This window comes from Cervus canadensis, chromosome 10, assembly GCF_019320065.1.
Source record: "Cervus canadensis isolate Bull #8, Minnesota chromosome 10, ASM1932006v1, whole genome shotgun sequence".
NCBI lineage: Eukaryota > Metazoa > Chordata > Mammalia > Artiodactyla > Cervidae > Cervus > Cervus canadensis.
In genome coordinates, this window is record NC_057395.1 from 53,606,121 (window position 1) to 53,626,871 (window position 20,751).

The 20,751-nt window shown below is 53.9% G+C and overlaps 1 protein-coding gene across 1 annotated transcript in view; it reads right to left on the reverse strand.

The window, feature by feature from the left end:
* NTSR1 (neurotensin receptor 1) overlaps positions 1 to 20,510 on the reverse strand; it is a 46,694-nt gene extending 26,184 nt beyond the window's left edge. Inside the window, exon 1 of the mRNA XM_043480036.1 lies at positions 19,794 to 20,510. Within this exon, the coding sequence (XP_043335971.1) occupies positions 19,794 to 20,510 (717 nt within the window). The remainder of the gene's footprint in view (positions 1 to 19,793) is intronic.
* Positions 20,511 to 20,751: the final 241 nt, after the last annotated feature.

The following is a 20,751-nucleotide window of genomic DNA, read 5'->3' on the forward strand; positions in this document are numbered from 1 at the left end:
TTGGCAGCTGCAGGGCCCAGCCAGCCCATGGCTGACCAGCCCAGTGATGGGCCCTGTGCACCCTCCTGCTTGTGAGGTAAAAACAGGTGCATTTGCCCAGCAGGTCAAAGGCCCAGCAACGTGGGCATTGGTTAAAGATACTCCTTTTGAACCAAAGGAAAGTGGGTTTGGGTTGGGCTCAAGCTGGACTTCCTGTTTTAAACTGTCTTAACTGCTAAAGCTGGTTATGGAAGGAAATTTGGAAATTTGCATGAAGAGCAGGGGGCTGGCAAGTGGCCTTTATCTCTAAACCCTGACATGGGAGCTCCCCGCCAGGCACCAGTGACCCACAGATGCCAGTTCCCTGCATCCTCACCATGGTCCAGGTGGGGAACCAAGGCAGAGAGGTCCCATCACCCCGTAAGCAGGTGTGGGTGGGGTCGTGTGTGCAGGCCACCCTGGCCAGCCCCTGCTTGCCAGTAACACCCAAAATGAAATACTTTAGTTATACATCTAACTGTGTGTGTACTGGATCTATGGAAGAAAAATTACAAATCAGAGAACACCTAAATCAATGGAGAGAGTCCATGTTCATGGACACGAAGACACTACTGTTACTGTTTCAATTCTCTTCATCTATAGATTCAACTCAACACCATCAAAACCTCAAGAAGTTATTTTGTAGATATCAATGAACTGATTCTAAGGTTTAAGTGGAGAAGAGGTGAAAGACCCAGAACAGCGGACACAACATTGAAAGAGAACAAAGTTGGAGGACTGACCACTGGCCTCAGGATTTCCTATGATGTCATCAGTTCAACCTGGCACAATAAAAACACAGGAGAAAACCTCCATAATACACAAAGAACTCTCTTGACTCAACAGTAAGAATTTAAAAATTGGCAAAAGCTCTGAACAGGCACTTCATCAAAAAATACATAGATGACAAAATAAGCATAAGAAATCAAGGTGCTTAACATCCTACGTCATTGATGGTGGTGGTGGGGGTTTAGTTGTTAAGTCATGTCTGACTCTTGAGACCCCATGGGCTATAGCCCATCAGGCTCCTTTGTCCATGGGATTCTCCACGCAAGAATACTGGAGTGCCTTGCCATTTCCTTCTCCAGGGGATCTTCCTAACTCAGGGCTGGAACCTTCCCCTCCTGCATTGGCAGGAGGATTCTTTCGCCTGAGCCACCAGGGAATCCCTCCTAAGCCATTATGGAAAGACAAACCAAGACAAGAAGATACAATGTGAATGGAGATAGATACAATGTGAACTAGAGATATAATGCCAAGAGAGATACAATGCGAATGGAGATACAATGTGAATGGCTAAAATAAAAAGGAGGACACCACAAGCTGGAAAGGATACAGAGCAGCAGAAACTCTCATTCCGCTGGTGGGGATGCCACATGGGATAGCCATTGTGGAAGAGTTTATCGTTTCTTATATAACTAAACATACTCTCACCGTACAATCCAGCAATTGTGCTCCTTGGTATTTACCCAAAGGAGCTGAAAACGTGTATCTACACAAAAGCCTGCACACTGAGGTTTATAGCAGCGGTATTCACATTGCCAAAACTTGGAAGCAACCAAGATATCCTTCAGCAGGTGAATAAATAAAAACCATGGTGCTTCCAGACCATGGAATATTATTCTGCACTAAAAACAAAGGCATTATCCAGCCATGAAAAGACATGGAATAAACTTAAGGGCATTTTTAAGTGAAAGAAGCTGATTTGAAAAGCCTATGGACTATGATTCCAACTCTTTGTATGACATTCTGGAAAAGGCAGAAACATGGAGATGGTAAGAGATACACACTGCTTCTGGGCAGAATTTAGACATTTAGAAACAGTGACCAGGTCCCCTTGGTCCCCAGTCCCTGCTGCCTTCCTTGGGTGCCCCCACTCCTGTGGTCACCTTCCTCAGGACACATCCAGTTGCATTTAAAGTGGGCACAAATTAGAGGCTGAGGAAACTGAGGCATGAGGGCTCAACATCCTGGCTGAGGCCCAGGGTGAGTTCTGAGGCCCTCAGGTGCCCACTGGGGGCCAGGACACAGAGGTCTGGATGAGTGGGAGCTTTGGGTGGGGAAGCTGGGGTGCCTGGTCCTCTGGGCCATCCCCAAACTCATCACCCTGAGCTCCACCCTGGCCACTGAGGTGGGTCACAAACCCAGTGAATGCTACTGCCAGTGGCTGTGCCTGGGTGGGGACCTTGGACACAGTCCCAAGCCCCAGGGGCAGAACAGGTGTCCTCCATGGGGCTGGGGCTGACGGCGCCACAAAGGCCGAGGTGACTTGCTGCAGGTCCTGGCCCTGCCACAGGCTCCATGTGACCCAAGTCACCCCTGACTCAGAGATGTCCACTATGTGGGCCACAGCCCAGCCCCCGCCTTCCAGCAGGACCATCTCCAGGTAGCTCAGACTCCAGTGCGAGGGGCTGAGGCTGGACTTCTCCTGTGCCCCTTGCCTGCCATGCCTGTGTCTCCAAGGGCCTAATGTTTCCTGACTGGGCCCTCCTAGGGCTGTGGGCAGAGCAGAGAAATTGGCCTGGGTGAGTCCATGGGCTGCAGCCTGGGAAAAGCCATGGAGAGTATGTCTGGGCACCATCACATCTCAGCACTGACTCCCTGCTGGCCAAGAGCTCCCAGGCATGGAAGGATGATGACCAGACAGCATCTCTCTGACTGCAGTTGGGAGGGGAGGACACAGCCCCCTCTCAAATTCCAGTCCCAGGTGCCCTCAGAATAAAATCTACCCAAAGTCCTCTGCTGAGAGGCATCTGCATCCTGAGCCCCAGGCTTTGCTGTGGGGAATGTGAGTGCAGCTGCCAGTGCCCGGCCCAAGCATCTGCCGGCCTGTCCAGGTGGGCCTGGGGGACGTGCCTCTGTTCTGAATGAGGAACAGGTGTTTGTCTCACAAGCACGACTGCCTTACAATCTGCTCGGCAGAGAAAGCCCAGCCTTCTAGTCAGCACGCTCGCCCTTCACGGATGGTTCTTTTCTTCTTTCTCTTTGTGAGCAAGACACTCACACAGAAATAAACTTCCACCGTGCACACCTATCTTCTGTAGAGCTCTGGTCCAGCCCAAGTGGAAACGGGTCCAGGGATCGGCCAGCAATTAAAACCACCAATGCCTTCAATTTTCACTGAAATAGAAACAGCTTTGCAGAGGGAAAGTTGAGAAACGAGCCCTCTGCTGTTTTTAGAACCAAACGTAAAAACCTGCAGGAGCGAAGCTGGGGTTGAACGGAAGCTTTGCGCACTGCTGCCTTGAGCATCCGTCTGTCTGTCCACCCTCAGAGGAAAGCTGGCAGTTTGCCAACCAGGCCAGATGCCGGGGAGTCAGGGCTGCCTTATTGGACTCCGCCCTCGTTACCCAAGAGCTGTGAGGTTAGGGGATGGAGAGCCTCATGGAGGAGAAAACCCTGGGGCCCTGCTGAGCAGTGGAGGGAGGCGAGAACATCACAGTCAAGGAGCCCGAGCCTCCATCCTACTGGATCAAAACTCAGATGCTCAGAAAATCTGGGGGCAGCAACCACCCACTTCCCCAGACCTGAAAGCTTCTTGGCCCTTCCTCTAGGAAGCCCTCCCTCCAGGAAGCCCTCCCTACTTCAGGAAGCTGACAGTGCTTGAAAGTCAATGTCACTCTTCCTTTTCCTCATAGGGAGTCCTGGGAGAGCTGTAAAGAGCCCAAATGGCCCCGTTTGGGGCCTGAATGAGCCATGGAGTTTGGGTAGTCCTGGAACTCTGCTTGGCCTGGCACTGTCTGCTCTGACAGAGTGTGAGAAGTGTAGGGCACTTGGGGCAGGGTTGGCCCCGAGTCAGTCGCAGCACTGGGGGACCAAGGGTGTGGCACCCAGCTGCTCTGTCCTGTGGCCTGCTTTGCCCGCTCTCAACCAGGAGCCAGGCCTGGCCAGTCTGAGACAACATTTTCCCCCAGACTCCGGGAAGGACCCAGGGGAACTGAGAGGAAAGAGGGCAGGTCCCTGGGCAGTGCCTCAGTTCCCTGCTGGCCCTCGGGAAGCTCCTGCTGACCAAGGTCTGCCCAGGCAATTTGCCTGGATTCCTAACATCCAGGGGCCATTTGAGCTTTCAGCCAGAGACGATGACTGGTCCAGGATCCACCTCTTCCAGCTGAGGTGCACCCTCCAGCTGCCCTGGACACATGTCCTTGTAGAAATTCTGTCCAGCTGCCCCATCTGTGCAGCCTGCTGGAGTCACCTTGTTGCTAGTCAGGGGCTCAGAGCCACTGCCCAGCGGCTGTCCACAGGAAGGCCCAGAGCTGCTTTGCTGAGTGCCGGCAGGCTCGTGGAACGAAGCTGGCTCCGACCTGCTTGCTGGATGGGCTCTATCACAGGGAAGGAAACTGTGTTCCAGGCGGTGACAGCCGTGTTTATGTTCGGGGGCAGAGACAAGCTGTTTGCGCCGCACTCCGGCACCTGAACCCACCTGTTCCCAGCAAACTCCAGGCTGGGGTGGCTGTGATCCCCTTGCCCTCCCAACCTTGCTGCTCCAGACTCATGGAGATTCAGGGACTGTGCCCACAGGCTCGGGTGCCATGCTGGGTGCGGCAGAGGGCAGAGGGAGCTGCAGAGAGAGAGACAGCCCTAGGTGACAAGTCTTTGGGGAGATGGAGACATGTGTGCACAGAGGCCCTGCACTTGACTCCGGGCTAAAGGGGCCTGCATGGGCTCTTGTGGGGGCTTGACATGACCTGACCTGGCTTCAGGAGATAACTCTTCTGGTTGGAATGAGATGGTCTCTCTCTGGGACTCCAGGAGCATGCAGCGCCTGTGTGACCAATGAGCACGGGTGACCCTAAGCCCTCTCCTTCCTGACAGTCAGTCCTCACAAACACCAGCACCCACTCCTTCATCCTGTTGATGGAGCGGGGGATCGATCGGCTGCACCAGAGCATCTGGTTTCTAAAGCAACCCTAGAGTGACAATGTGACACCCAAAGGCTGTCAAAAGTGAAAAGGGTCACAAGCATCATTCAGCACCCATCTCTCCTGTGGTAGCAATGGATGAGCAGACTCCCTGGCTTGTGGGAACCCTCACTGTTTGTAGATAAGCAGGCACTTGACCTCAGATCCATGAACTGACTAACCCCATGATGTCTGTGGAGGGTTCTTGTGTTCCAGGGGCCACACTGCATGGGACAGTCAGGAGCTCCTGGGACCCACATGCGGGTAACTAGGGTGACCAGCTCCATCTCTCAGAGGGGCAAGAAGTGCAGAGAAGGGGGTCACATGGGGCCCCTTCGGGCATTCCTTAGTTGAGAGCCTGCACTCCTGGATTCCGCTCTCTGACAGCGGCTATTTCTCCAGGGCAGGAGAAACAAAAACAAGTTTAATTTATTGGTAATAGCAGTGGAAGTCCCAAGGCAGCTGGGGCCTGAGCCACTGGCTCCTGGACACCGGAGCCTCCCTGGAGATCTATTTCTGTCCTGGCATGCTGGTGCTGGATTCTAAATAGTTCCTGCACCATGACCCCAGCTCATAGTTTCTGAGAGTGTGGGGGAAGCTGACCCAGGGGTGCCCCATCCCTTTTGAGATTTAGTGGAAAAGGTCAGGGAAGGACTCCATTAACACCCCTAGAAAGGGCTGCTGCTACTGCTGCTGTCACTTCAGTCGTGTCCGACTCTGTGCGACCCCATAGACATCAGCCCACCAGGCTCCCCCATCCCTGGGATTCTCCAGGAAAGAACACTGGAGTGGGGTGCCATTTCCTTCTCCAATGCATGAAAGTGAAAAGTGAAAGTGAAGTCACTCAGTCATATCCGACTCGTAGCGACCCCTTGGACTGCAGCCTGCCAGGCTCCTCCATCCATGGGATTTTCCAGGCAAGAGTACTGGAGTGGGGTGCCATTGCCTTCTCTGAGAAAAGACTGGAATTGGCTCAAATGATTTAAATATCATCGGGGTGCTGGTGACCCCATCCCCTGGGCAACTGTTTGGCAGCTCCTTTCAGGCCCTGTCTGGTCAAGCCCAGGGGCAAGACGGGGTGGGGGGGGGAGCTCTTGGCTCTTCAGGGGGCCACTAGGGCCCCAGGGAATGGAGCTGGGGTTGGGGGCCTTGAGGCAGAGCCACTGGGAGCCCCCCGTGCCCAGGTCAGGGAGCCTAGTGGGGAGGGAGGGTGCCTACACACTGGGTTGTAGGGTGTTGGGGAACTGTCCACAGTCTGGCCTCACTGCCGCTGCCCCCTTTCTGGCTCACCCTTGGGCCAGCACAGCCTTCTGATCAGGGTCCCAGCATCCACACCTGCCCCTCCCAGCCGCCCCACACAGCAGAGCCATCTCAGATGCCAAGTCCCAGGAGTAAACCCAGGCTTGTTCCGCACATGTGTCCCCTCGGGCTTCACATGGCCACTTGGAGACAGCATGGATTCTGACCCAGGTTCAGAGGCCCCACAGAGGTGTTAAAGTTTTCACACTTGGAGTGGAAAGGATGGACCCTGGAGCCACAGACCTCACCATAACCTCTTTGCCATGGCTGGCTCCCCACATTTAGCCCCCTCGACCATCACAGGCACCTGTCCCTCACTGTAGGTTCGTGCGTGGTCATCGAGTCAGCCTGAGCTCAACTTTGGCTCATCACAGTGTCAGACAGGACCAAGCTGGGACAAGTCAGCATGCTCCAGCAGTCAATGAGAAGAGTTTTCAGCCAAGGAGCCACCGGACAAGGACTGAACAGGTAAAACAACTGGCCAAGCCTGGTGGAGGATCCTGAGGCTCACCTTCAGAGGCCCTTTCCATTCCAGGCCTGCAGGTGTAGGGAGAAAGCAATGACAGAACCCATGTGTTCGTGGTCCCAACTGCACAGGGTCACCACGGGGGTCAAATGAGAATATCTGTGAAAGAGGATTTGTGGCCTGCCTGACCTGTGTCCTCTTCCTCCCCCAGCCCCACCCCACCCAGGACCACGTCCTTGCAGGGAGGTCAGAGAGCATCTCCTCTGCTGGGACACCAAAAGCCCCATCCTTGCTGGTCTTGGGACTGTGCTGGGCCCTTGCACTGGAGGCCTGTGAGGTCTGCGTTCAGCCCTTCCTGCTCCAGCATTCACCTCGGGGCCCCTCACAGGCCTGAGCTGAGATGACCCGGGCAGGCAGCACACAGGGGCCAGCCCTCTGTCCAGGAGAGCTGGCCCTGATCCCACTTTCTGTCTCTGCCCTTGAGAGTGGGGTCTAGTGGGGTTATTCGTGGCTCCCCATCCTAACCCCTGGATCCTATGAATGGGACCTTATCTGGAAAAAGGGTCTCCACGGATGCAGTTAAGGATCTCAAGATGAGATCACCCTGGATAGGGGTGGCCCTAAATCCAGTGACAAGTGTCCTTAGGAAGAGCCAGAGAGGAGAGATGTGGACACAGGAGAGAAGTCATGAGAAGATGAAAGCAGAGATGGCAGAGAGGTGCCATGAGCCCAGGACATCTGGACCACAGAAGCTGGAAGAAGCAGGAGGACCCTCCCTGGGAGCCCCTGAGGGAACCTGCTCTGCCCACACTATGATTTGGGAGCCCAGCCTCCCAGCTCTGGGAGAATGGATTTCTGTGGTCTGTTGCTGCAACCCCAGGACCATCAGCTCATGAGACCATGGGGTTCCCGCAGCTTCCGTGACAGGCAGATGCATAGAAAGTGTTTGGGGTTAGAGCTTTTTTAAAACATGAAGATCCGCCCTGTGTGGTTTCAACTGGAAGCTTTCTGAGCGCCTCTTAGCTGCTCTCCAGCTCTGACATAAAAGTAGGTATTTTTAATACACGAGACGGCGTCTCTTAAACAAGCTGTCAGGAAAATGAATTGCAGGAAGTTTAGAGGGTGTTAACCCTGTCTAGGTGCCCTGCAATTATCCGTGTTGAGTCTGCAGGCAAGTGTGACAGGGTGGGGGCTCAGAGGCGCCTTACTGTTGCAGAGCAGCTCGCCTCGGCTGGGGTACGCTGTCCGCTTGCCAGCTCGCTGTGGCTGGCTGGTGTTTTTTCCCAATCTTCTGGGCCTCTGAGTGCGCCAGGAGCCCACTGTCCTCTGGGCCCCCATGAGACTTGAGCCCCCCTGAGCCCTGGCCTGGGTGCGGCAGGTGCCCCCGTCTGCCCCTCCTCCCCAAACCCCGGGCAGCCCTAGGCAGAGAAGTCGTCCCCTGGGGGTGCTCAGGTCCACCTCAGCAGAGCCGGCAGTCGGGCTGGGCAGAATCTGGTACCCAGGCATTGAGGCAGCCTGTGGGGACAGAGGGGCCTTCAGGCCAGCCGTACTCCCTTCTGCCTCCAGCTAAAGCCATAAGGGCATCAGCAAGGGCCATGCCACAGCTCAGCTGCCTGACCCCTTGCTCATGGGGCTCTCCATCCTGCCTCCTCCCCTGGATGCTGGTGCCTGAGCTCCTGACCTACTGTCCAGGGAGACAGGCAGGCCACTGGGAGATCACCAGGGGGTACTCGACTTCAACTTGGCCCTACCTCCCCCAGGCCCATCCCTGGGGTGGGAAGAGCAAAGGGGTGATGTCACAGGGCTCCCCACACTGATGACAGTCCAGAGGGGGGTCCCCGGACTGCCTGTCCAAGTAGGTCCCAGGGATAGAGAGATCTCTGCCCTCATCTGACACACCTTCCTCTTAAGGGTCCCCAGGTGGGGCTGGCGGCAGCAGGAGCAGCCAGTATGTCCAGATCAGCAGAGCCTGGGAGATGGGTCAGCACAGATGTAACTGCTTCTCCCTTGTCCCCGGCAATAAATAGTGACCCTGGACAGTTCTTCCGACCGTGCACATCCTGCTGGGCACAGAGCCCAAAGTGGACTGAGTCACAAAAGAGCAAGTATTCGATATCGGCTCCAAGCCAGCATGTCCTGGATGACTGGACAGACAGGGCTCCCCAGTGACACAATCCAGATGCACTTTCACTCCCTCCCAACCCTTGGGAGCTGGAGGTTTGTGGTCCTGCCAAACAATTAGGAAACAATGCTCTGGGTGACAATATCCAACAGCCTGCTATGAGCTCTCACAACTTAGTAATTTCTGAACAAGGATGATTGCAAACAACCCCAGGACTCTCTGAACTTCAGGACATTGGAAGTGGCGTGTTTCTTCAAACAGAGGAACTGTCTTTGAGTCACTCGCTGAAGAATGCTCTTAACCTTTAGATGTGTCCACAGAGAGTTATTGAAATTTACAATAAGCCCACCTTTTAACAGACAAAGAGCTAAAAATGTTTAAGTCCAAATAATGTTGCACTTTTTCATAAGCCTTAGTACAAAATTTACTCAAACACTGAGGCTGTCTTCCACTTTATGTTTCTAGGATAACAATGTTTCTTTTTATGTATTCTTTTGCTACATTGTTTTAATAATCTCTTTGAACCAAGTCTTTTATCATAAGCTGCCTCAGATATTTTTGAAAGTAGGCAGTGTTTAAAATCCACAGATGATTTCTACTTGGGGCACTGGACAAGCTCGACTGTCATAAACAACTATAAAACTGTACACAATTTGTCAGGCGATTGTTTTCAGACACAAGACAAACTGCAGTGTGCAACCATGGCCCCCGAGAGCAGGAGTCACAAGATGGGGTCTGCTGTCACCCAGCGCTCTATTTGGGGACACTTTCCTCGTTGTGACATTAGGAACTGGGGTCTGAGCAGAGCTTGGCTACTCCAGCTGAGGAGGCAGAATTCAGAGCTTAGGGCTGCAGGAGTGGCTTTAATCTGCAGATTCAGGTGCTGGGGGGGGGGACCTGCATGGTGGGGTCCTCAGAAGCCCACGGGGGTCTCTTGTAGGTTCTGGGCCGGCTGTGCTGTGTGCACACACTGTGACCTTGATGGGCTTATGGGAGGGTGGCTGGCATCCTGGCTGAGCTGGAAGAGAGAGAAGTCTTCCTCACACACCAAGCATCCCACTGAGATGCCAGCAAGTCCACACCTTAGGAAGAAGGACCATGCCCTAGAGTCTAGACCCACCCTAACCAAGCCAAAAACCAAATGGACAACATCCCCAGAAGAGACTGAGTCCAGTCGCAAGTCCTCCCAGTGTAGGAGGGTGTGGGCTTTCACTGATGAGGTGTAAACCAAGCCTACACATGGAGCAAAGGATTGGACAAAACCCAGCAGCCATTTGTGATAAAACTCTCAGCAAACAAGGCATAGAAGGCAACTTTCTTCACCTGATTAAAAAAAAAATTTTATTAAAAGTTTAAACTAAAACTCTCATATTAGTCCCTTAGTTGTGTCTGACTCTGCAACTGCATGGACTGTAGCCCATCAGGCTCCTCTGTCCATGGAATTCTCTGGGAAAGAATACTGGAGTGGGTAGCCATTCCCTTCTCCAGGGGACCTTTCCGACCCAGAAATTGAACTCAGGTCTGCTGCATTGCAGGTGGATTCTCTACCATCTGAGCCACCAGGGAAGGCCTCAAACTTAATTATAAATACTAAAGACTTCCTCTCTAAGATCAGTAACAAGGCGTGGAAACTTTCTCTTCTACCCCTATTAAATATCATACTAGACGTTGTAGCTAGACCAATAAGGCAAAAAAAGGAAATTAAAGATTTGGAAGGGATGAAATAAAACTTCCTCTATTCACAAACAACATCTCTGTTGACATAAAAAATCCCAGGGAATGTACAGAGGGATTTCTAGAATTAATACATGTACTTATCATGGTTGTAAGATATAAGGCCAATAACTAAAAATCAATCACATGTATGTATACTAGCTGAAAAGAATAAGAAATAGAAAAAATTTTAAAGTACATATATATATATATATATAATTCCCCAAACATGAATAATTAGATATAAACATAACAAAATATGTGTAGGATCTATATGCTGAAATCTACTACCATTGAAAAAAAATCAAAGACCTAAATAAATGCAGTGATGCACGTTGCATATGGATTGGAAGGCTCAGTGTTAAGATGTCAAGTCTCCCCACATAGATCTATTAGTATAGAGGAACATAATCCCAACTGAAACCCCTGCAGGCTTTTTTGTAGGTACTGAAGGCCTGATTCTAAAATTTATGTTAAAAAGCAGGAGAACTAGAGTAGCCGAAACACTTTTGGAAAAGAACAAGGTTGCTCTTGTGCCATTTGTACCACTTGAAAGACTTCCTATAAAGCTGCGGCGATCAGGAATGTGGGACTGGGGATGGTAGAGGCACAAAGATTAAACGGACGCATGATAGTCTGGATATAGCCCCAAACACAAGGTCAGATGATTTTTTATTAAGGTACAAGAAAACTCCAAAGGAGAAAAGATCATCCTTTCACAAATGGTATTGATTATTTCGGTAAGTATATGCAAAAATTACCTATATCTCACATTCTATAAAAAAAATTAACTCAAAATGGATCATAAGCCTAAAAGTGTAAAACAAAGAACCATACAGATTCCAGAAGATGAAAAAAGAAAAACAGCTTTGTGACCTTGCATAAGCTGCTGAAATTTTTGACAAGTTAGGTTTTGTCAAAATTCCAACCTTTGGCTCTGTGACCTGCATCTTCAGGGAAATACAAAGACAAGCCACAGAAGGGGAGAAAATATTTGCAAATCACATCTCACAAAAGACTTAGATGCAGAATATATCTTTAAAACTCTCACAGGTCAACAATAAGAAAACAAACAACCCAGGACTTCCCTGGTGGTCCAGTAGTTAAGAATCCACCTTCCAAGGTGGGGGATGCAGGTTCAATCCCAGGCAGGGGAACTAAGATCCCATACGTGGTGGAACAACTAAGCCAGAGCATCGCATCAAAAGATCCCACACACCGTAACCAAGGCCCAGGGCAGCCAAATAAATAAATAAATACCTTAAAAAAGAAAACAACTCAATTTTAAAAATAGGCAGGGATGTCCCAGGTGATCGAGTGGCTAAGATTCTGTGCTCCCAATGCAGGGGGCCAGGTTCAATCCCTGGTCAGGGAACTAGATCCCACATGCCACAGCTAAGAGCCACATGCCGCAACTAAAGATTCTGCATTCCACGCCTAAGAGTCAGCAGAGTCAACTAAATAAATATATCTATATATTTTTAAAAATAGGCAAGCTACAGGAACAGACACTTTTCCAAAGAAGACAAACAGATGTCACGTAACTGCCGGAAAAGATGCTTAATATCATGAGTCATCAAGGAAATGCAAATTACAACCCCAGCAAGATACCACTACACACCTACAGAATGGATAAATGAAAAGCAAAAAAAAAAAAAAACCCAAAAAAAAACCAGACACTGACAGTGCCCGGTACCGGCTGGGACGTGGAGAACTGTCTTTCTACCACGTTGCTAGTGGATGGTCAACATGGCACATCCACTGTAGAAGGTCTGGCAGCTTCCTCTGAAGTTAAACACACTTCCTGTGTGACCCAGAAATCTGACTCTCATGTTTACATGAGAAAAATGAAACCATGTGCTCACACATCGGCCTGCACATGAATATTTGCATCAGGTTTCTTTATAATCGCTCAAAACCAGAAACCACCCAAATGTCCTTCAAACAATGAGCAGTGAACATGTGGTGGAGCATCTGTACAGTAGAGCACTCCTCCACACACAAAAGGAACACGCTACTGACACGGGCGATGGCACGGGTGAATCAGGCATTACATGCTCTGAGAAAGCCGGGCTCAGAGTATCAATTTACCTGGCATCAGAGGGGGGGTTGAGGGCAGGGGGTTGCAGAGACTCCTTTGTGTGACAGGACTGGGCTCTATCTTTGGAGGCAGTGGTTACAGGCTTCTCTGCATTTGTCAGAAGTCATAGATGTAAACAAAGGCAAAGGATTTTTATTGGATGTAAACTTTAGTGTTAGTTGCTCAGACCTGTCCAACTCTTTGCAACCCCATGGACTGCAGCCCACCAGGCTCCTTGGTCCATGGAATTCTCCAGGCAAGAATACTGGAATTGGTTGCCATTCCCTTCTCCAGGGGATCTTCCCAACTCAGGGAATGAACTCAGGTCTCCCGCATTGCAGGTGGGTTCTTTACCATATGAGTCACCAGGGAAGCCTGGATGTAAACTTAAGCTAAGAAAGAAGACAAATGGATCTGGTATCTAATCATTTTCCCACCTTCTCCAAAAGCAGCCTGGTCTGGGTCATCTTGATCATGCACGCAGGCTTCCTAACCATCCTCCTGAGTCCCCACTGTGTGAAAGAGGCAGGGAGAACAGTTGTCTGAAGTGTAAGCCACATGGCCTCTTGCTCAGAGTCTCCAAGGGGCCCATTTTCCCAGGATAAAGGATGTCCTGTGTCCTCAAAGCTATGGTTTTTCCAGTAGTCATGTATAGATGTGAGAGTTGGACTATAAAGAAAGCTGAGTGCCAAAGAAACGATTCTTTTAAACTGTGGTGTTGGAGACGACTCTTGAGAGTCCCTTGGACTGCAAGGAGATCCAACCAGTCAGTCCATCCTAAAGGGAGTCAGTCCAGAATATTCATTGGAAGGACTGATGCTGAAGTTGAAACTCCAGTACTTTAGCTACCTGATGTGAAGAACTGACTCATTTGAAAAGACCCTGATGCTGGGAAAGATTGAAGGCGGGAGGAGAAGGGGATGACAGAGGATGAGATGGTTGGCTGGCATCACCGACTCAGTGGACATGAGTTTGGGTAAACTCCGGGAGTTGGTGATGGACAGGGAGGCCTGGTGTGCTGCAGTCCATGGGGTCACAGAGTCGGACACGACTGACTGAACTGAGCTGAACTGTGTCTTCCATGATTACTCGTTGCTTGTTGCCCTGCCCTGGGCTCCCCTGCTCTGGCCATGTCACCCCAGCAGATGCTGTGTACTTGCTGTTTCCACTCTGGAACCTTCTTCCCCAGATGTTGTCATACCTGCCCTTACCTAAGATCACAGCCCCACTGCCTCTCCTGTTCACTTGTACTTAATTGTGTTGCCACTTGTCTTGTCTTCTCTGCTGGGATGCACACCTTTTGGGGGAGGTTCCCCATAAGGCCCTCTGTGTTTGGCATGTGGTGCTGGGTGAGTGGGTGTGGAAGGGGGTGAAGGCGGAGGTTTCATCACAGAAGACAGATGGGGATTCTTCAAGCACATGGTGCTGCAGATCGCTAGCTCAGGGGCCCTTGGGCAGCGAAGGCTTTTCGGGGGAGCTGGACAGATGCTCAGTCTGGTCCCTGACCCTATAGGTGTGAGAACAATGCCAGGCTTGGGGGTTTCTGGGGTCTCCTGCAGGACCTTGCCATGTGCACACAGACCCCGAGATGGAACTGGGTGTGACCATGGGTTCAGCTCCAAGCTCTGGGCAGGGAAGCCTTCTTGGGGGCAGAAGGCTCTTGTTGCCCCTAAACGTGCAAATCAGAGAACCTGTCTCTTCTTGAAGCTGCCTCTGCTGTGTGGGGGTGCCTCAGCCCTTGATCATGACAATTATGTCACCTACAGCTGGCAATTGAGGAAACTGAGCCACAGAAGGTCACATCTCTAGCCTGGCCCTGCAGCTGGTCAGTGGAGAAGTTGGCACTTAACCTTGGATCCTGGACTGTCAAAGACAAGAAACCCCAAAAGACCCCCTCCCTAGCAGCTTGGGTGCACTGGCCCAGCTCCACCAGGCTCCCTGGTCCTCTCCCCCTCTGGCTCCAGCCCTGGGGGATGGAGCCACCCCCACAGGTGCCCGTATGTGACATCCCTAAAGGGGGCAGGGGTCATAGCACATGGGTGCTTCATCTGGGCCCCTTGTGGGAGCAGAAGGACAAGGCAGGGGTGGGCCTGGCTTGGATGCCCTAATCTTCTCTGGGCCTTGGTTCTCTCTTGGGGCCCAAGGAGCTTGGCTGCTTTCTTTGAGGGGCTGCACTGTCACGGGGGATGGTGGTGGCCAGGCTCAATGCCAGGGTGCTGCCAGGTTAGAATGGGGATCTTGGGGAGCAGGCAGCCCCCACAGCTTTGAGCTCGGTACCATGGTCCCCCCAAGAGGGCTGAGCATCTGCCTGGCTCCTGGGATGAGGGGGGGGGGGTAGGATGAGCAGCTGCCTGGGGCATTCAAGTTCCCCAGAAATGACCCTGGGACCCTTTGGTACTTTCCTGCCCAAAGGCACCCCCCCACCCCCCAAGAGGACCTGGCACCCAAACTGCCTTCACAGGGCGAAGCCATGGACTTGGCCTTTAACCTCTGAGGGACTCAGGGAGACAGTGTATATTCACCAAAATCATCCTTTATCTAAGTCCTGTGAGTTTTGATAATGCTCCATCACAGAGCTGGCAGCACCCACAAGACACAGAACATGCATTGCCCATCACCAATACCCCTCCCCTCCCTGCCCTGTGCCCGTCACTTTCCTTCCAGAAAGTCACATGACTGGAGTAATACAGTTGGAGCCTTTTAAGACTGGCTTCCTTCCTTGGCACAGCACATTCACTCGTGACCACCGCATCTCCACCACATCTTAGAGACTAAGGCAGGCTGGAAATCCCGTCTGACAGGGGTCTGGAGCAGCCAAACCCTAGACACACAGTCGGGGCTGGAGGCAGGGGCAGCTGGTCTCCAGTGGGGACACAGTCTCCCTCAGGGACAGTGGGGAAGTCCCCATCTGGAGATGCGTGGTAAATTTCACATTATGTGTGTTTCACTAGGACAGAAAAAAAGGAACAAAGGCTTGTGATTCCTCAGATAACCAGACGGAAGCCTGGCTGCCTCTCTGGTGGTGGGATGGAGACTTCCAACCACCTGAACAGGTTGACACCCTCCTCCCCTCACAGGCCCTGCCCCGCCCAGCACAATTGTCCTGCTGGGGCCCATGGGCAAGCGTACCGTGCTGGCACCAAAGCTCCCGGCTAGAGTCCTGGTCCCCCTGAGCTGAGACTCTGGACACGAGGGATGGGCTGCGGTCCCCAAGCGTGTGGGTGTCTCCTGGGATGACTGCTCACGGGGGTCCCTGCCCGACTCGCCCCAGACTCTGTCCTTGTACAGAACCACAGCACAGTCGCCAAACCAAGAAGTCCCACTGCATGCCGGGACATCACTAGTGAACCAAGGACTGCACCCCTACTGTCTCAGCAGCAGCATCCTTTCTGCACCTGGGTCTGATGGGAAACCTAGCCTGGTGCTTAGGGGCCATGTCTTCAATCCCCTTAATGCAGAAGAGCCCCTTGGCCTGCCCTGAATTTCCATGACCTGGCATGTTGTGAGTGCTGGGCAGATGCTTCTTGGGGAGGAGCCCCATTCTGAGCAGTGCGTCCAGCAGGAGGCACCAATCTTGGGGGCACATTTTTGCCTGTTTCCCCAACACAGCATCACTCTCCTGGGGCCCCGTGACTCGCCAAACTTCAGCCACAAGTGTCAGCATCACCGAGGTGAGCTGGCTGCTGGTGGAGGAATGGGAGAGCGATGGATGAAAGGGGAGCGAACAGGTGGATGGATGGGGGCGGGGGGAGAGGGCACAGCGCAGCTGGTGGTACAAGACAGAAACACGGAGAAAATGATCCATGGCCTGATTTTATTGGAACCAATTTTCTTCCACTTTGTGGAGACAGGTCTCGGCGGCCTCTGCCTCCGCAGATCACGTCAGACTTTAATGGCCTCGGTGCTCAGGAGGCTGCCCAGAGTCAATGTGCCCCTGGACACGAGCCCCTCCTGCACAAGCCACACCCAGGGCCAGCCGCCCCTTCTGAAGCTGGGCCCAGCCCATTGTGAGGAGCAATGCTGCCAGCACTGAATGTGAAAGAGGCCATCTGTGAAGGCAGATTACAGGGGTACCCCACTACCACCCTCTGTCACCCTCGGCCTCACTGCTGTCACCAGGGCCGCAGGTCCTGGAAAACAGTAACAATGAAGTGATGACCCAGAGCCCTCCCCATGTTGATGCAGGCCTGATGGGTGATTCCGGGAGAGGCTGCTTTAATGTGGCCTTGTGGGCAGGGGGTGGATCTCCAACAAGGGTACACAAGCCCTGTGACCCCTAATTCTCCTCGCCAGGGCACCGTGCATGCAGAGGGGCTGCTCCGAGCTGAGGCATCTCTTAGATACCTGCCATCCCTGCTCCTAGAGCAACAGGTCCCGGGAGGGGGACATCCACATCCCCCCACCCCTACCCAGCATTGGGAAGATCTACTCCCCTCTCTTGGGAAGACAGGATCTACTAGGGGATGGAGATGTGGCAGGGGGAGGGAGATACCACTGCCCTGTAGGATTGAATCCAGTCCCCTCTGGGGCCCAGGGGAGGCACTGGACCATCCCAGGGCAACGGGGTAGGCTCCTCGGGCTCCACCTCCCAGGCTTCCCTGTTGACCAGGGGCCCAGGATCCAGGGCCTTTGCTAGCCCCAGAAAGCCCCGTCCTCACCATGAGCTCCTCTCACCCTGTCCACTCCAACCCCTCTTAGAAAACTCCCAGCTGTATCCAGCAATGACAGCTCCAAGTTGCTCAGAAATCTCATCACCAAAGCACCTCATTTCTAAACACACTTCCGTTTGCAAGTGTCCAGGATGGAACCTCACAGGGGTGGACAGCCGACAGGACTGGTGGGAGACACTTGGGCTGGGAGGGGGCCCCAGTTTTGGAAAGAGTGGTCATTTTGATTGGCCCACTTCTCCACACTTCCCAACATAGCCCATGACAGGGAGACACATGGATAGGTGCCCAGCCCCTCTCTGCATAGATGTCACTGTTTAAAACAGTAGACATTGGCCCAGATTTGCCAAGTGGCCCAGAAGCCCACGTGGGGAGCATAAAACCCCCTGGGAACCTCTCCTGGGATGGTGGATGGTGCAGAGGGACGAGGTGGGAGGGGGCAAGGCCAGGGCTGAGCTTCCCCATGAGGAATGTTCCTTCAGGCACACGGAGCAGCACATAGGAGCCCAAGGAGCCTCGCGGGAGTGGTTGGCGTCAGAGAGAAGTGCACCTCTAATAACCCGCCCATCAGTCTTTCCCAAGCACATGGCTGAGGCCATCAAAGAAAAATGGAAACTCTGCTCTCTGAGGTCTCGGAGCCAGCAAGTGCTGAGTAAATGCTCAGCAGTGTTATAGCTGCAGCCACAGATGCGGTCCTTCTGTAGTGCGAGCTCCACAGACACTTGCTTAGTGGACGAGTGACCAGAACACAGCCCGGGCCACATCAGCATGGCAGCCTCCCACCAAAAGGTTCAGGCAGGGCCCTTTGGGAAGCCAAGTCAAGTTCCTGGGGCATCTGAGCATGTGGCACTAACAGAGGGTGAGAGTGCTTAAGGGGGGTTCCCTCTGCTGCTGTGTTTTCTTGATGATCCAGCCCCGGCTGCTCCTGGCCCAGCCCCCAGGGGTCCAAGGGGGCAGGGGTCTCAGGGGAGCATCTCCCAGGTGGGCATGACTGACCTGCCCCACCTTCACCGCCAGATGTCGTGGCTGCTATCTCCCAACTCCCCAGCCCCGGCACAGCCTGCAAGACCCCAGAGGAAGTCGGAAGGTAATTCCCACTCTGTCACTGCACGCACCTTGGTTGCTCCTGCCTGCAGCGCCCGTGACTCATCTTCCTGCTACGCGTGGCTGCCGGGGGCCACCTGGAGTCAGGGCAGGCGAGGAGCCTGGAGCTTAACTCTGCCCACTGACTGCATCTCGGTGGTGGCCTGTGGAGGGTCAGTTGCAGCCCAGAATAGATGTGTAGATGGCACGTTCCCCACCCCCAAGCACGCCAGCTCCCAGAGCCCGGCACCCCTGTCATACTCAGAGGCAGCAGCATGGGTTCTGCTGAGAAGCTGTTGATGACTTGGGCATGAAAGGACAGTCACACAGGACAGCCAGTCTCTCTGGCTACACCCACCCCCACCTGGCTCAGTCCAGACCCTCCTCTCCCATCCCACTCCGAGGTGGAGGGAGCCCCTGCCCTTTCATGGTTACCCACATCCTGAGGTAACCATGCCATTCCAGGTGGTATCTCTGCCCTAACTTGCTCTGGTGGACACCCTGCTCCCAGGCCAGGGCCCTGCCTGAGAAGACTTCTCCCTGGGGTCGGAATCCCCCTGCCTGGCTGAGCCAATGCCCAGGGAGGTCACCCACCTGGGTCCCCACAAGCTTCACCCAGACCCTCTGAGGGCGTTGGTCACCTGACTCCAGGCCCTCCAATCTGCCACCAGGCCCAATACCTTAGGATTTTCCAGCAGAAATAACATCACCACCACCACCAGTGAGAGTGCCTCTGACTGCTTCTACCCACCAGGAGCCAGACAAGGGCTTCCCACACCTTCTCTTTTGAATCTTGTACCTTCGGAGACCAGGGCTGTGATTGCCCCCATTTCACAGATGGGAAAACTGAGGCTAAACTAAGGAACCAGCCCAAGACAGCATCAGGCCAGGAGACACTGGTGGAACCGTCTGGGATAGGGATTCTGCTGTAGAGGAGAGGGACCACGCCTGTGGGGAGCACAAAGCCTTTCAAGAAGCTGATGGGAGGGACTCTCTCTGGAAAGAGGAGGACACCAGCACACACATTTACCTTACATCTCAGGGACTCTGGGGACAGCTGAGGCCCACCCATGGAGCCTTGGCTCCAGAGTGGTCGGTAATCTGGGGTTCCAGCCCCTTTAATGAAAGGAGGGGATGAAATAAGTGGGGCTGAGGCCTGGCAGCCCTGGGGCGAAAGGTGAGAAGAAGCGGGGGGTCAGGCTGCTCTCAAGTCCCCTGCTCCTCCCCCATCCCCACTCCTTCCCAGCTTCATAGGAATAAAATTTCTTTGGGTCATGAAATTTTCTCCAACTTCCTGTACCCAGAGGACACACAGACAGGAAACTACATTTGGGATGAGGCACTGAGGCTTCCCTGAGAGTCCACCTTGGACCCTTGCTCCCAGGGGAGATCCCGGTCTGGTGCCCTCTGACTCCTGCCCCCGCCCCCCGAAGAAGCTGCTCACCTGGATGACGGCCTTGACTGTGGCGGTGCCCACAATGGGTGTGCACACCAGGCCTCCGGGGTGCTGGCCGTCGGCGCTGCGGTTCTGCTGGCCCATGGTGAAGAGCATAGGCACGGCCAGGAGGCCGGAGGCCAGCCAGACGGCGCTGATGAACTTCTTGGTGCGGCTGCGGGACATGAGGGTCTTGGCCTTGAAGGGGTGGCAGATGGCCAGGTAGCGTTCCACGCTCAGGCTGGCCACGTTGAGGGCAGTGGCGTAGGTGCAGGCGTCGCGTAGGAAGTAGTAGCCGCGGCACACGGCGTCACCGAAGGCCCAGGGGTGGTGCACCCAGATGAAGTTGTACAACTCCACAGGCATGGCCAGCAGCAGGATGAGCAGGTCGGACAGTGCCAGACTGCCCAGGTGGTAGTGCACCGTGCTCTGCAGGTTCTGCAGCGACTTCTTGCGCGCCAGCGTGAACGCAGTCACGGAGTTGCCCACCGTGCCCACCACGAAGAGCGCCAGGTACACGATGGTCACCAGCACCTTGGAGTAAATGTCCGTGTTCACATCCAGGTCGCTGCTGGGCGCCGCTGGTACGGGCTCCGACAGGTTGCCAGAGCCATTGCCCAGGCCGGGAGCCAGGACCGCCCCCTCCAGCACCGACGGCGGCTGCGTGAACGGGTCGCCGGTCAGGCCGACCCAGGGACCGGGAGACGCCGAGCTGTTGAGACGCATGTCGGACGCGCGGGGCGGGGTGCTGCTGCGCTTCCCCGGGTCCGCGGCTAGAAGCCGGGGCGAGAGTGGGTGCGACTCAGGCAGGGACAGAATAGAGGGAGCCCGAGGGGTGGGCGTGAGAGGCCGAGGGGGCGCGCCGTCGAGCCGGGGAGCGCCGACCCGGTCCGTGCCAGCCTGGCGCGCTCGGCGCTCGCACTCACCGGGGGTTGCTGCGTCCCTCCGGGCTCCGCGCTTTCCCGGC